Source organism: Loxodonta africana, chromosome 7, assembly GCF_030014295.1.
Source record: "Loxodonta africana isolate mLoxAfr1 chromosome 7, mLoxAfr1.hap2, whole genome shotgun sequence".
Classification (NCBI taxonomy): domain Eukaryota; kingdom Metazoa; phylum Chordata; class Mammalia; order Proboscidea; family Elephantidae; genus Loxodonta; species Loxodonta africana.
In genome coordinates this window covers 65453213-65468196 of record NC_087348.1, presented here as the reverse complement: position 1 = coordinate 65468196, position 14984 = coordinate 65453213, and the positions used below count along the sequence as shown (strand labels likewise).

Sequence of the window (14984 nt, the reverse complement as noted above, 5' to 3'; positions counted from 1 at the left end):
AGTTCAGCTCGCTCAGCCAGCGTTTCCCGCGGGCACAGGAGTCGGGTGCCAAAGAGGTTTGGAAAGGGTGCGCCTGGAAGCCAAGTTCAGCCTCGTTGGGCTGCCACCCCTGCCTCCCTCCCTGCCTAGGGAGGGGCTGGAGAGAGGGCCCGAGTATCACAAGGCGGGTGGGGGCGGGACGCTCTCTGGCCCCTAGGACCACACTGGGGACCCCAAGCTCCACCCCGCCCTGTTCCCATTGGCCTCGGGCGCCCCCGCCCCCAGCCACCCGCTCCAGCTCGCCGGCGCTTAGACTACTACTGGATAAATAGCCCCGGGCGCCTGGCTGGAAGCTTGGGGTGGGGGAGCCCCAAGGCGCTGCTGCGGGTTTCCTTGAGGCACGTCAGGTCGGACAGGACAGGGTGGAGTGGAAGACAGTGAGGTGGACGTCCAGACTATCAGCATTTTGCTATCGCGCGACCCGGGCTCCGGAGCCTCGGAAAGTTACAGGCATCCCCTGCTGCTTGGGTTGGGCGAGGCCAGGACTACACCGCCCCGCGCTGGGATGGAGCTGCTGTCGCCGCCGCTGCGCGACGTGGACTTGACGGGTCCTGATGGCTCTCTCTGCTCTTTTGCCGCAGCCGACGACTTCTATGATGACCCGTGTTTCGACTCCCCAGACCTGCGCTTCTTCGAGGACCTGGACCCGCGCCTCGTGCACGTGGGCGCGCTCCTGAAGCCCGAGGAGCACTCGCACTTCCCCGCGGCCGTGCACCCAACCCCCGGCGCGCGCGAGGACGAGCATGTGCGCGCGCCCAGCGGGCACCACCAGGCGGGCCGCTGCCTACTGTGGGCCTGCAAAGCTTGCAAACGCAAGACCACCAACGCCGACCGCCGCAAGGCCGCCACCATGCGCGAGCGGCGCCGTCTGAGCAAAGTCAACGAGGCCTTCGAGACGCTCAAACGCTGCACGTCGAGCAACCCGAACCAGAGGTTGCCCAAGGTGGAGATCCTGCGCAACGCCATACGCTACATTGAGGGCCTACAGGCGCTGCTGCGCGACCAGGACGCCGCGCCCCCTGGCGCCGCCGCCGCCTTCTATGCGCCAGGCCCGCTGCCCCCCGGCCGCGGTGGCGAGCACTACAGCGGCGATTCCGATGCGTCCAGCCCGCGCTCCAACTGCTCCGACGGCATGGTAAGGTCCAGACCTGGGACCAGAGGGGAAGTGAGGGCAGCGCTCGGGATATTTGGGACGCGTTTCCGAGGGCGGGAAGATTGGGAAAGGACCCTTCTCAGGAGTGGAGTCCCCGTGTCCTGGTCAGCTGTCACTGGAGCAGCGTAGTGCTTTGGGGGCGCGGGGAAAAGATGCCATCCACTTGGTTGGATGCGCTATTAGAACACTGCTGTGCCAGTGTGAAGATACGCTTTTTCTCCACTTATCTCTACCTTCAGATAGTGGATTTGTGCCCCTAGGTGGCCGTTCGCCCTCAGTTTGGCCCGGCATGCTGCAGATTTCCAGTCCTGCTCACCCCCCAACCAGGGCAGATCCGATCCCGGAACTCACGACTGAGACTTGGGAAGTTGGGGTGGGACGGCTATTGGGAGTGGCGCTTGGGCCCGTCGCGGTGCTGCGGGCCTGAGGGTCGCCTTCGCTGTTTGCAGATGGACTACAGCGGCCCCCCGAGCGGCGCCCGGCAGCGGAACTGCTACGACGGCGCCTACTACAGCGAGGCGCCCAGCGGTGCGTATCCCTACTTCGCCCTATACGCTCCGTCTTCCCACGCCCCCCCTTCAAGTTGTCTTGCTTCTATCTGGGAATCCTCCTCCCCTGACTCACAGCGTCCTAGGAAGTGCTGCAGGGAGTGAACTACTAAGCGTTTTGCCCTCCCCTCCCGACCCCCTACTTTTGCTGAATCGGCCCTGGACTCTGGCAGACCCTTAGTTTCCCGCCTGCCCGCAAGCTCTGGGCCCTGGGACGTGGTTCGCGGCTCCACTCTGCACGCTAACCCACCCTTTCCCGTACAGAAGCCAGGCCCGGGAAGAACACGGCGGTGTCGAGCCTCGACTGCCTGTCCAGCATCGTGGAGCGCATCTCCACCGAGAGCCCCGCGGCACCCGCGCTTCTGCTGACTGACGCGCCGCCGGGGTCGCCACCCGGCCAGCCAGAGGCTGCCGCCCCGAGCGAGGGCGACCTCAGCGTCCCCACCCCATCCCCCGACGGCGTCCCGCAGTGCCCCGCCGGTGCACACCCCAACCGGATCTACCAGGTGCTCTGAGGGGTAGGGTGCCGCTGCCCACCCGCCCAAGGGATGGTGCCCCTAGGGTCCCTCCCGCCCAAAAGATTGAGCTTAAGTGCCAACCCCTTTCCCAAACACGCTTGAAAAGCGACCCTTCCCGAGGTGGGAGAGGCAGGAGAACTGAAGTGCGTTTCCGCCCCTCGGCACCCCAGGACGAGGACCCAGTCCGTTTTTTTCCCCAAGCAGCACCCTTTCCTGAGCTCCGCTGCGATGGGGTCAGAGCTGATCCTTGAAGGGTCAGGTCCGTTGTCTCTCTCACCCCAACCCCATGGCTGGGTGGTACCCTCGCAGATCTAAGCCTTCCCCCGGAACGCCCGGGACCACCCAGGACGTTAATGGGGGACGCCGTGTTTTCTTTCTAGAGCCCTCGCGATGTCCACTCTTTCCCACCGCCCGCGGGATGCGCTCCAGTCCCAAGTGTAACAGGTGTAACCGTAACCTCCCTTTTCCCCTCCTCCCCGGTTCAGGACCACTTTTTGTAATACTTTTGTAATCTATTCCTGTAAATAAGAGTTGCTTTGCCGGAGCAGGAGCCCCTAGGGCTGTATTTATCTCTGAAGCATGGTGTGGGGTGCGACAGGGACTTTGTATGTTTATACAGCAGGCGGGCGGGCCGCGAGCGCTCGCTCAGGTGTTTGAAATAAAGACGCTATTTATACAGCGGTTGCTCTGGCGTTCCCTGGAGATGGGGGCGGGATACTGACCCGGGGGAATATCCGCAAACTGGGCCAGCTGTCCCGCAGCGACCCCTGTAGGCGGCAAACAGATTGCAAGGAAGAAGCCTGCTGCCCCAGAAAGGAGGGGCGCTACCTATGTCTCCAATATGTGAGAAGGGTCCTCTGACCTTGACATCACCACACACAGGTCAATGGTTCTTATATCAGCATGCGCATAAGATTTATCCGAGTGGTTTAAAAAAAATACCCATGCCTGACCCCACCCTTAGAGATTCTGATTTAATGTATCCAGGGCAAGGCCAGGTATTGGCGTTTCTCAAAAGCTCCCCCAGGAAATTCTGAAATGCATACAAAGCTGAGAATCAGGGCCCTTCCACACAGAGTGGACCTAGATGTCGTGTCCACAAGGACCACTGGAAGGTCATGGTCCTAGGTGCCACTCAAGAGTCCTTTTTTGTACAGAGGGTGTGATCTAGTGCTCACAGCACTAGAAGGAACAAGCTAAATGAGAGTGAAGGGGCATTGTAAGTTGTAAGGTACTCACAGGCTCACAGTGATAGGTATAACCACAACCGGATAGCAGAGAAGGCGGGACAGGCACAGGTGACTACTCAGCCAATAGCCCAGCACTTAGAGGCTTCCGGCACTGTTTGAGATCTCATAAGAAGACTGGAGTCCAGAGCCTGTGAGGAGAGGGCACATGTAAGCCAGCATTAGTCACAAGGCTGTTGAAGTACACTCATCAGGGCACAAAATTTCTGAGAGCAAAGGAGGGAGCCATTTATTTATCCAGGGTACAGGGGAGGGCTTCCTGGAGGAGGTGCCATTTGAACTGTCTTGAGAAACAAGAGTAGACAGCACACTCACAGTGCCCACAGACCCATGCACATCCACAGGGGAGAGACCACACACACACAGAGGCGCCTCTGCCTTCCCCTGGGTCCAAGGTCTGTGGGAGCGATGGCTTGGCAGAGTCCTTCCCCACTCATATACAACACATACTCACACATTCGCCAGCAGAACCCCAGTGCTTCCTACGTCCCACCTCTACAGACCCTCTTTCCTTGAAGACCCTGCAGTCCTATTTCCTAGGGTTCTGCTTGCCAAGTGGGGGACACTCAGGAATGCTGGCAAGATGCAATGCCAGAAGGAAAGGCCTCATCACATGTCTAAAGATATGTTCAGCCACCTCTGCTCTCCCCAGCACGGGGTCCCAGAGGAGCTGCCCAGAGCTGCCCTGTTCCTGAGGATCCTCAGCTCGTCTGCTGGCTGCTTCCCTAGATGCCCCCTTGGGATCCTTGTGCTCCTTTGAGATCCCCTGGGGCTCATTTATAAATTTACTCATTCAGTAGATGTCAGGTCCCATGCTAGGTGAAAAGAGAGACCATTGGACACAGTTGCTGCCCTTGGGATGCACCTAGACATTTGGGGGGATCAGACCAGTAAGCAGCTGGTTACATCACAATGAATTAAGGGCTTTAATGGGGTGTGTGTGGCACATAAGACTTATCCGAGTGGCAGATTTATCCACAGCAGCAGAGTGGAAAGGCTCCTAACCAGCCTGGGGGAAGTAGAGATAAGCAGGTAAATCCAGATAAGAGCCTTGAGAGAGTCAGGAAAAGGGGCCAAAGAAAGGTGCTTCAAGCTGAGGAAACAGCACATGCAAAGACCCAAAGGTGAGAGAAAGCAAATTGTGCCTTCATGGAACCAAAATGCTCAGAAGGAAAGGCCAGAGGTGAGATGGGGAACAGGCAGAGCTAGGGCCACGATGGACCTCATGAACTGTTTTAAGAAGTTTGGGCTTTATCCTATGGGCATAGGGAGCCAAAGAGGAATCTAAATGGGGGAAGGATAAAAATAAATCTGTCTTTTAGCTTGAAGAATGGAATCTTCAAGGTTGAAAAATAAATCTTGGCTTGAAGAATGAAATGAGACTTGAGGCAGGAAGACCTACTGGGAGGATACCGGGATTGCTCAGAGGAGATATGACATGGCCTGAACTGGGGTAGTGACTGGGGATGGGAAGGGGCATAGGATTGGAGACAGTTATGCCAAATAATGTGCAGCTGTTACGGGCACAGAGGACAACATCAAGGGCACAGTCCTGGCTCTCACAGAGTTTACAATTTGATGGGGAAATAACCATTAGACAAATAACCAATCGAATAAATGCATCATTATAAACAGTGAGAAGTGCTATAAGGTAAGGTAAAGAGTGCAATGAGAGATGATCACGGGAGATAAGAAGTTAGCTAATCAGGTGAAGAAAGGGGGTAGAGCTTCTTGTGCGGATGGAACCAGCTGCATAGATGGACACGGCCCCAGTATCCTACAGGGAGCCAGTAAGCAATTAGAAAAGTGAGCCTCTTCTCCCCCAGGAACACCGCACTGTACCAGGGTTCATAGCCTGGCAAGCTGAGAGCAAGCTGGACTTCTCCAGGTGCCGTGCAGTGAACAACTTATATACCTGTCTACAAAGGCCCTACAGGAGAAGAAGAAAGGGAAAAAGAGAAGCCACGGATGGCTTCAGGCCTCTGGTTTACTTCTGAGTGGGCAGCGGTGCCATTACAGAGATGTGTACTTCAGAAGAAGAAGCAGGTATGGGGATAGATTTAGTCCAAGACACTTCTGGTTGCAAGTGACAGAGACCTAATTCAAATTAGCTTAAACCCCCAAAAGGGGTGCATTAGGACATAGGACATATGGAAGTAGAGCTAGAGGCTCCACAGATGTTCTATGAGCTTGGGGAACCAGGCCTGGAACACCTCTTGCTTTTCCGCCCACCCTTCTTGCCTTCTCTTGGCTTCATTCTTTCTTAGTCAGTACTGGTTTTCTCCTGTAACTTGGGGGTTATTTTAGATCTAACTATTAAGCTCCAGTTAGAAAATTCCCAAGGAAGAACTCCAACTGGATCAGCTTAGGTCATGAGCCAGCATTTGAACCCAGGCAAAGATACTTCAGAGCCTGCAGTCTTGGCTGTCTTGCTCCAACACTGGAAATGAGGGAGGTCAAGAGGGAGAGAAGCAACTGGAACTTGGATCACACCATGGAAGATGGGATTTGAGGTTCCTTGCTGACCTATCCTTCACTTAAGTCCCCTCTAGGAAATAAAAGCATCTAGCTGAGTTCAACTCCATTTGCAGTACATGTTAAACATCCCGTGCTCATGGGGCCATTTTTACCTGGGATGCATCTGAAGAAGCACCAGGGCCATTCTCTTTATAGAGACATACACATTTGTCTTTACATATACATGCTCACACAACCACACATGTGTACCAAGAGCATGCCACCAAAGGCTGAAACACCATGAAGCATCATGACTTTAAGCTTCAGTTCCCCTCCCTTGCATGGACCCCTTCCAAGACTTTGAGAGGAGCCCTAGAAATATGTTCACATGCTCTAGTTTTTGTTTATTTTGACAAAATAGATTATTTTTACTAAGCAGTTATGACTATTGTCTCTTTCTATTTCAACTTTTCCTTGTGTTGAATGGCATTTATTGGCATTTTGGGGACCCACCTAACTAAAGGCATACATTCCATTTGGATTTAGTGGAATACAGTTATTTATAGTCATTTCTGTGTGTAATGAAGTTATTGCTAGCCATACTGGGGTAGGAATGGCTTCCAGGAATATTCCTACTACCCACTGTGCCAACTCACCCAACTTTGTGACATAAAAACCAGGCCCAGAGGTTGTATGGCACCCCAAACTTGAAAAAATGTGGTAGAAAGCAGATTGAAGGTTGTAAATGTATGGAGGATGAAGCGATGTCGGACAGACTAGCTTTGTGTGTGGACAATTCTTCCGATCAGCTCCCTGTAACAGGAGAATTCAGTTCTCAGCAAAGCCTAGTCAAATGGAAACTCTCTCTTCTTAGTCATTAGTGCAGCATATACAACGATAAATTCACCACACTTTTTGCTTTTTTAAATAGGACTTTACATTTTTTAGAGTTTAAATACACATTTGAACTTCAAATTGGAAATGTATTTTGGAAAATTTCAGTAAAAAATATGATAAATTATAGACTTCTGAGTTGGACAAATGAAGCCATTTTCTTTTGTCACCTTTACACTAAAACTGAGAGAAAATTCTGATTAAAAAATAAAGGGAATATAAAACATAAGCAATAATGATATACAATGAAACAAAATTATTCTGACATTGGGAAGCCAATTGTAACCAAAAAGTATTTATAGATCATACCAAAAAGTGGTTTATTACGTTATCAAAAGAGATAAATTTTCAATAGGTTTATTGAAAAGACTCTTGCATTGTTTGATAATCCAATCAATGAAGAAGACTGAATTACACTTTGCTTTTTAACACTTTAAAAAGGTCTTTTATAGCAGATTTGCCTAAGGCAATGTGTCATTTGATTTCTTGACTACTGCTTAATAGCATAATTAAAGACCTCTTTAAAGTATTGAAAAGCAAAGATGTCAATTTGAGGACTAAGGTCGCCTGACCCAAGCCACGGTGTTTTCAATCGCCTCATATGCATGGGAAAGTTGGACAATGAATAAGGAAAACTGAAGAAAAATTGATGCACTTGACTTATAGTGTTGGCAAAGAATATTGACTATACCATGTACTGCCAGAGAAACAAACAAATCTGTCATGGAAGAAGTACAGCCAGAATGCTCCTTAGAAGCAAGGACGGTGAGACTTCGTCTCCCATACTTTGGACATGTTATCAAAAGGGACCAGTCCTTGGAGTAGGATATCATGCTTGGTAAAGTAGAAGGTCAGCGAAAAAGAGGAAGACCTTCCAGGAGAAGGGCTGACACAGTGGCTGCAACAACGGGCTCCACCATAGCAACAATTGTGAGGATGGCACAGGACAGTGTTTCATTCTGTTGTTCGTAAAGTCACTATGAGTCGGGACTGACTTGACAGCACCTCATGATAACAACAACATGTGAGGAAGATGTCCAACTCTGTTCTTTTGCATGTGGATACTCAGTTGTCTCAGCACCATTTGTTGAAAAGATTATTCTTTCCCTATTGAATTATCTTGGCACTCTTGTTAAAAAATGAATTGACCGTAAACACGTAGGCTTATTTCTGAATTCTCAATTCTAGTCCATTGACCTGTATGTCTATCCTTGAGCCAATAGCAATCTTGATTACTGTAGTCTTGTAGTAAGTTTTGAAATGGAAAAATGTGATTTCTCCAACTTTATTCTTCTTTTTCAAGATTATTTTGGGTACTTTGGGTCCCTTGCCTTTCTCCAATGTCTCTTTAAATAGCCTTTTCCTGGTGGTATTTTCAGTAGTCACTAAACTTGAATGGTACAGTATTGGAGGCATAAATTGTCATGGAAATTTAAGGCCGGTTTTGCTGGTGCACACATACACACAAATAATTAAATGGGGATGAGGATTTTTCATCTTCAGTTGTCTTTGATGTAACTTATATAAAATAAATGTACTTTTGTTAACTGAACACCATTCTATAATTGCCCTGTGTTTTTTAATTGGCATTCTGAATGCTTCCAAGTAAATATAATTTATTTAAAAGCATTATGTAGGTGTGTCAGGCTAGTCAAATAAAATTATTAAGCTATTTTTTCTGGTTTTTACTTATTTATTTTTGGTATTCTTCAGCTTTTTAAACTTTATATTTGACCTTGATTTCTTTTCTAAGCCTAATATTCTCTTTTGTACCCAACTTTTTTTTACTTCTATTTTCTTAAAGAGTGCTCCCCAAAATGTCCAAGCTTTAGAACCCACAAAACCTGGACCCACCCCTGCACACGGCTGACCATGCTCACTCGCAGGCTGACAAACACACAGGTGCCCACCGGAGAACCCACAAGGCTATCCCTATCAGAGCAGCCTCAGAGGGAGGAAGGCCTTTGGGATAGCCAGGTATCTGTAGCTGCTTCTGGGAGAACTTATTGGCCTCTGCCCAGTCCTGTTGGGGGCATGCTTGGAGAGCCCATGCATCCTCCCTATAGATCTGCACCATGCATCTTTATGCACCCTGCACCATGGTCATCATCACTCCTTACCTCCCCAACCCCAGCCCCACAGCCACAGCCCCCTCCCCACCCCAGCCTCATAGCTAGCAGAGAGACATGCCTTCCCAAAGGCCAAGAAATCTCAGGGAGGGTTGATGCTCTGCCTCCTGTGTCTTGCTGACACCCTGAGGGATGTTGTTGAGGGAAGGCAAGAATCCATGAGGAAGAAGTGGGAAAAGTAAGAGCTGGTCATAGAGGGTTGGGAACCCCAGGAAAGGCAGGAAGGGAAAGGAGAGGAAGTTAATATTTGTGAGGCAATATCTCATTTAATCCTCACAAAATATTATTCCCTTTATAGTTGGAGAAAGGGAGACCCAGAGCAGAAAAATAACTAGTTTATACAGCTAGTAAGCAGCAAATGGGATCTGTAACCAAATATGTCTAAACCAGTGGTTCTCAACCAGAGGGAATTTTACCCTCCAGGGGACATTTGCTCATGTCTGTAGACATTTTCGATGGTCACAACTGGGGGAAGGGTTCTACTGGCATCTAGTGGGTAGAGGTTAGGGATGCTGCTTAAGATTCTACAATGCACAGGTCAGCCTCTCACAGCAAAGAATTTTCCAGGCCAAAATGTTACCAGTACCGAGGTTGAGAAACCCTTGTCAAGACCCCTCATCAGAGTATTCTTAACCTCAGCCCGTTTCCAGACTTCCCGTGGCCTAAGAGATACGGGAGTCCCTGCCCCATGGGTTGCCAAAAGGAAGAGCTGTCAGCCCCACCCCAGCCTGGTGCAGCCCACTCCCAGGTTAGGAACCAGGGTCAGGCCTAAGTTATAGATCCTGTGGGCACAGTCACAGATTTCCCACCATGGCACCTTTAGAATCACACCTGCCTGCCCACTGGTGGGGGGAGGTCTAGCCTGGAAACGGGTGTCTGTCTCTCCTACTGCTTACCCCTACAACAGGGCTACCCTGAAAGCCTGCACTGCATGTACCCAACGTCAGTTAGTTTCCAGGTGTGGCCACAAGGTGGCACCCCAACCCACCATGAATGCCAAGGCTGGAGACCTGGAAGAGCAGGATGTGCCAACCTGGACAAAGGCCTGGAGGCTGGACTTGGGCCAGTTCCAGAGCCCAGCAGGACCAGACCTAAGGTCTGGAAGTGCCAGGTGTGAGAACCCAGGCCAAACTTGCTTCAGGGCTGCCTTCATCTTTTTCTAGTCCACTCCCAGCCTGAGCTCATCCTCTAGCCAGTCCCACTGGAGCTCACTGGAGCCCAGCACCCCACTTCCCAGCTTAAACAAGAAGAGTTCCATGGTTGAGGTGTTAGGGATATGCTGTTGCTGTTGTTACTGGGTGCCATCAAGTCAATTCCAACTCATAGTGGCCCCATGTGACAGAGCAGAACTACTCCATAGGGTTTTCTAGGCTGGAGCAGATTGCCACATCTTTCTCCTTTGAAGTGGCTAGGCAGGTTCGAACTGCCAACCTTTCAGACAGCAGCTGAGTGCTTAACCATTGCACCAAGGACATAGGGATTATTATTATTCCCATTCAGTAGACAAAGAAACTAAGACACCAAACCCAAAACCAGACACATTGCAGTCAAGTCGATTCCAACTCATAGCGACCCTGTAAGACAGAGTAGAACTGCCTCATAGTGTTCCCAAGACTGTAAATCTTTACGGAAGCAGACTGTCACATCTTTCTCCCATGGGGCACCTGGTGGGTTCAAACCACTGACCTTCTGGTTAGCAGTTGAGTGCTTAACCACTGCACCGCCACAGAGAGGTTGAATAACTTGCCCAAGGTCACACTTAGTCAATGGCCCAGCTAGGATTTGAACCCAGGCAGCCTGATTCTAGAGTCCATGTTCTTAACTGCTGAACAATGCTGCCCCACCAGCAGGTCACTGCCCACCCCCATCAGCCACTGCTCCCTAGATCTTCTGGCATGGGACCACAAGTCTTGCTCTACAAGAGAGAAGGCCAAGGGGCTATGAATAGGGGGACCTGCTCAAAAGTGGAAAAGGGGTGAGGTCCTCAGCTGGGCTGGGTCTGTAGCTAGTGGCTGTGGGTGAGAAGGTAGGGCTCTGTCAGCAACCCCTCCTCCCACCCCTGTTTCTCTGGGGCTTTTTATTTCTGTGTTGCCCTTTTGGTTTTTTTCTGGGCTTTCTGAAAATGCCAGCCTTCCAGCAGTGTGAAGGGGGAGTGAGAGAAGGGACTTTTATGTCTCTGCTTAGGAGGAGGAGGGGGGACATTCTGTGGGGCCTGGATTGGAGAGTGGCATCAGAGGCCAAAGTGAGAATCCTAAAGTGGGGTAGCATAGGGCAGCTCGGGGACAGCTGCCCTCTCCTGCTGGGTAGACTCCAAGTCTTCTCTTCTTGCCTCTTAGGGAATTATAGGGTGCAATGATACACGTTCATGTTCCCTCTTCCCCTAGCCCTGGCCTACCTCTTTTTCTCCAGGGCCAGGTCTGACCAAAGTCCTTAGTCACTCAGCCTTCCTCCTACTAGGAGCCCTTTGACTCTTTCTGTCTATCCATTTTTCCCCGGTCTTCGCTGGCTTCTCCCAACCACCTGGGTCACACTTCAACCCCCATCCTGACTCACTAGGGGGCAGTAGCCTGGGCAGGATGCAGCACTGCCTGTGACTTCTTGGGCAAACCCCTTCCCCTGACTGTGCCTCACTCAGTGGCTCCAGGCTCCCCCCAGGCATTGGGATTCAGGGATCCCAGCCCCTCTCCGGGACTTTCTCAAATCATCTAGCCATCAGTGAGAAACGACTGTGTGCTGGGCACCATGAAGGGAAGCAAACAAGGAGAAGCCCTGGTAGAGCTGATAGTCCTTTTATGGAAATGAGATGAGCTACAGAGATGGTTGTGGAGCTATACTCTGAGGCCACGTATTCCTGTGGTATAGAGAAGAAGTGGACCCCTAGGCCCCTGGGGGCTGTAGAAGTCACAGAAGTCTCTCCGGGAGAGAAGAGAGATTGGGCATCCTGCTGAAAGGAAGGGAAGGTTTGGAGCATCCTCTACCTTGTGTCTTCCCATGCTGGTTTCTCCTGTGGCTGTGTGTGTGTGCCCATCTTTTTTTCGTCCTTTTGGGTTCTCCATTTCTCTGTTTCATCATTCCCTTAGGTCTGGGCAGATCTCTCTGAGAGACTGCGTCCTGCAGATCTGAATTCAGGACAGGCTGGGCTGGTGCAGGACAGGTCTTCTCACAGTTAGGGGGTAAGAGAGACACTCAAAAGCACTCTTATCCCTGCATTACTCTGAGTTAGGGTGGGTTCATTGAAGGGAAAACAGCTCCTTTTTAGAGGAATAACAGAGATCAGTCCTGGAATGGAGAAGGTGACATCCTGGCCCCAGACTCCAGCCCTCACTTTGCCTTGGCCCATCTCTATCCCTATTCTGCTCCCACCTCTGCCTCCTCTGTCTCTCCCCTTGTCCTTCTCTCATCCCTCATCCCTCGACCTGTCTCTTGTCCCTCCCCATAGCTCTCCAACCCTCCAAGCCTTTCCCCTGCCACACACAAATTTCCCTGGGGCTGGGTTGGGATCTCCCTCGCCAAGCGAGGAGAGTGATGTCTGTGGCACAGCTGTGCCTCCAGGCCCCCAATGGTGTCTGTGGGTCTGTATAGATGGACAGCTGTCTGTACAGTTAGCAAGCACGGACAGGTAAATAAGATCCTTATGTCTTCTTAATTAAACCGCCCTTTGCCCAGGCAGCTTGCGTTCGATTGGGCTGGGCTGGGATCAATAAGCCTCTCTCCCAGCACAACCGCCCCTGGATCTGGGCCTGACCTCCCCAGGCCTGCCAGGGCCCACCTGCCCACTTCCCCAATGGTCTGGGAGCCCCTGGAGGGCAGGGGCTGAATCCGATTCATCTCTTGTGACCCTGTTCCTGGGACAAAGCCTGGATCAAATAAGGAGTAAAACAGTGATTGCCCAACTAGGTAAACTGAGGCAGCAAGCATGTCCCAGGAAGGTTTTAGGGCATCAACACCTCAACTGCAACTCCCACCCCCAGGATCAACTGTGAAGCTGTTGAATCACAGCAGGCAGCTGCTCCCATCCAGCCCCCAAACACAACATCAGCTCAAAGGTGAAGGCGAAGGGGGTCAATGGCCAGGGACACTAGAAGCAGTTGCTCCCTCTGACATCTGAGAGCAGAATGCCGCTTTCATAAAGATCCCTACTTAGGGGTCCAGGTTTGGTGTGGGGGAGGTCAGTGAGCTGTGATCAACGTGGCAGGGTTGTGAGAAGCACTCTGAGAGACTAATGAGTCACTTTGGGAGTTCTGAAGGGCCCTTTGTCAGTAAGGGGTCGAAAGGGGCTAAGAGGGGTCCAGGATTACTGGGTTGTTAGTGGAAGGCTTTGAGGTCAAAGTGTGCGGGGTATTCTTTGCGAGTCCATGTAAGAGGATCTATATGGAAGGGCAATGGGAGCTCCAGGTTTGGTGGAAACGGTTGGTATTAGACGGTTTACTAAAGTGGTCAGTATTGGTCCGGGTCAAGGTGTCTCTGATGGCGTTTGGGGGCGTCTCCTCTCACTAGCAGATCAGACAGTCCCTAGTTTGGAAGAAAAGGGACGGGTGCCCTGAGGGTGCCAACGCCCTTCTCACCTCAGTTTGGCCCGGGAGGTACGGGCCCAGACGTCTCTCGGAGCCCCCGCCCATGAATGGCACTCCCTGAGGGCGGAGCGTCGGCGGGTCGCCGGGGAGCGGCAGAAGCAGTGCGGGGCGGGCGCCCCCAGCGCCAGGGCCGTGGGAGGCCCAGCTCCGCGCGGGCCTGGGAGTGGGGCGCAGAATCAGGGCTTTTTAGGACCCAGCGCGGCGCCTCCCTTTGGGGGCGAGTGCGACTGCGCGCGCCGTGTGCCCGAGTCCGGAGAGCGGCGGGCTAGACGCGGACCGCGCGCGAGAGAAAGCGAGCAAGCTAGCCGAGCAACAGCCCGGCAGCCAGCAGCGTCGCGGCGGCAGCAGCCGCTCCGCGCCTCGTCTCCCCCGCCTTGCCGGCCTCGCCTCGCCGCACCCCGGCCCGCCACCCCCGCCTCTGGGGCCCGACCGCCGCAGCCCCTAGCCTCTGCCGGCAGCGCCAACCGCCTGCCCAAAGCGGGGCGCGGAGCGCGGGGCGCAGAGGCACCGGAGCCAGTGCTTCCCCGCCCCGCAGACCGAACCTAGCTCGGAAAACCCCAGTCCAGGAGCTGTCCCTTCAGCACCGCCGCCGGAGCCCGAGTCCGAGCGCAGCCCAGAGGAGCCCCAGCTCGAGCCGGAGCGCACCTAGCACAGCGCGCAGCGGCCGCCACACCGAACGGCGCCCCGGGCGCCCCTGCCCAGGGGGCCCGCCATCTCCTCTGGGAGGCGGGGAGAAGGAGCGCGGAGGGCGGGCGGGCGCGCCCGCCGCCGGGGGGAGCAGGCAGCCAGGCAAGGAGAGAGAGAGGGGGCCGGAGCCCGCCCTGCGCCCGGAGCTGCAGCCCGGCCACGCAGGGAGGAAGGCAGCCGGCATCCATCTCCCCTGCGCCGAGAGCGCGCTGCGGTGACCACCGCACAGCGGAGCGCAGATTCCCCGACCCCTTCTCTTCCCCTCCCCCTACCAGGGGCTGGTCTATCTGTCTAGCACCGGGAGCAGCTGACCTTCTCAAAATCTTTGTGTCGATTTCTTCGTTTTCCCGCTGAGATGGGGACGGGAGCCCGGCCCCCCCACCCCTCTCCTCCTTCTCCCCCCGGGGCTCGCCGCTGAGCGCCGCCCCCCTCCCTCCTTTCCTCCCTTCCTCCTTTTCTTCCTCTTCCACCTCCGCAGCCGGACCAGCTCCCTCCCACATCTGGCGCCTGGAGACCCTTCGGATCCCGTGCATCCTCCCCTGGACAGGCACCCGACAGAAAACACCCCGAAGGGCTTGGGTTGCTCTCTGGGGTGGCCAGAGTCAAGTTCCTCTGTTCCCCCCGACGGCTGGGGGGAGGGGGGAAGAGGCTGCGCGCCCCCCTCCCCGGTGCCGACTCCCCCTGGCGGCTGCTCCCATGGGTGTCGCTGGGCCGCGCCATGCCTAAGGGGGCGCCGCA

At 53.3% G+C, this 14984-nt stretch overlaps 1 protein-coding gene across 1 annotated transcript; it reads left to right on the top strand.

Moving 5' to 3' along the window:
- Positions 1 to 544: 544 nt before the first annotated feature.
- MYOD1 (myogenic differentiation 1) lies at positions 545 to 2255 on the top strand. The gene is made up of 3 exons (XM_003411986.3): positions 545 to 1174; positions 1642 to 1720; positions 2005 to 2255. The coding sequence occupies exons 1-3, from the start codon at positions 545 to 547 to the stop codon at positions 2253 to 2255; spliced, it is 960 nt and encodes a 319-aa protein (XP_003412034.1).
- Positions 2256 to 14984: the final 12729 nt, after the last annotated feature.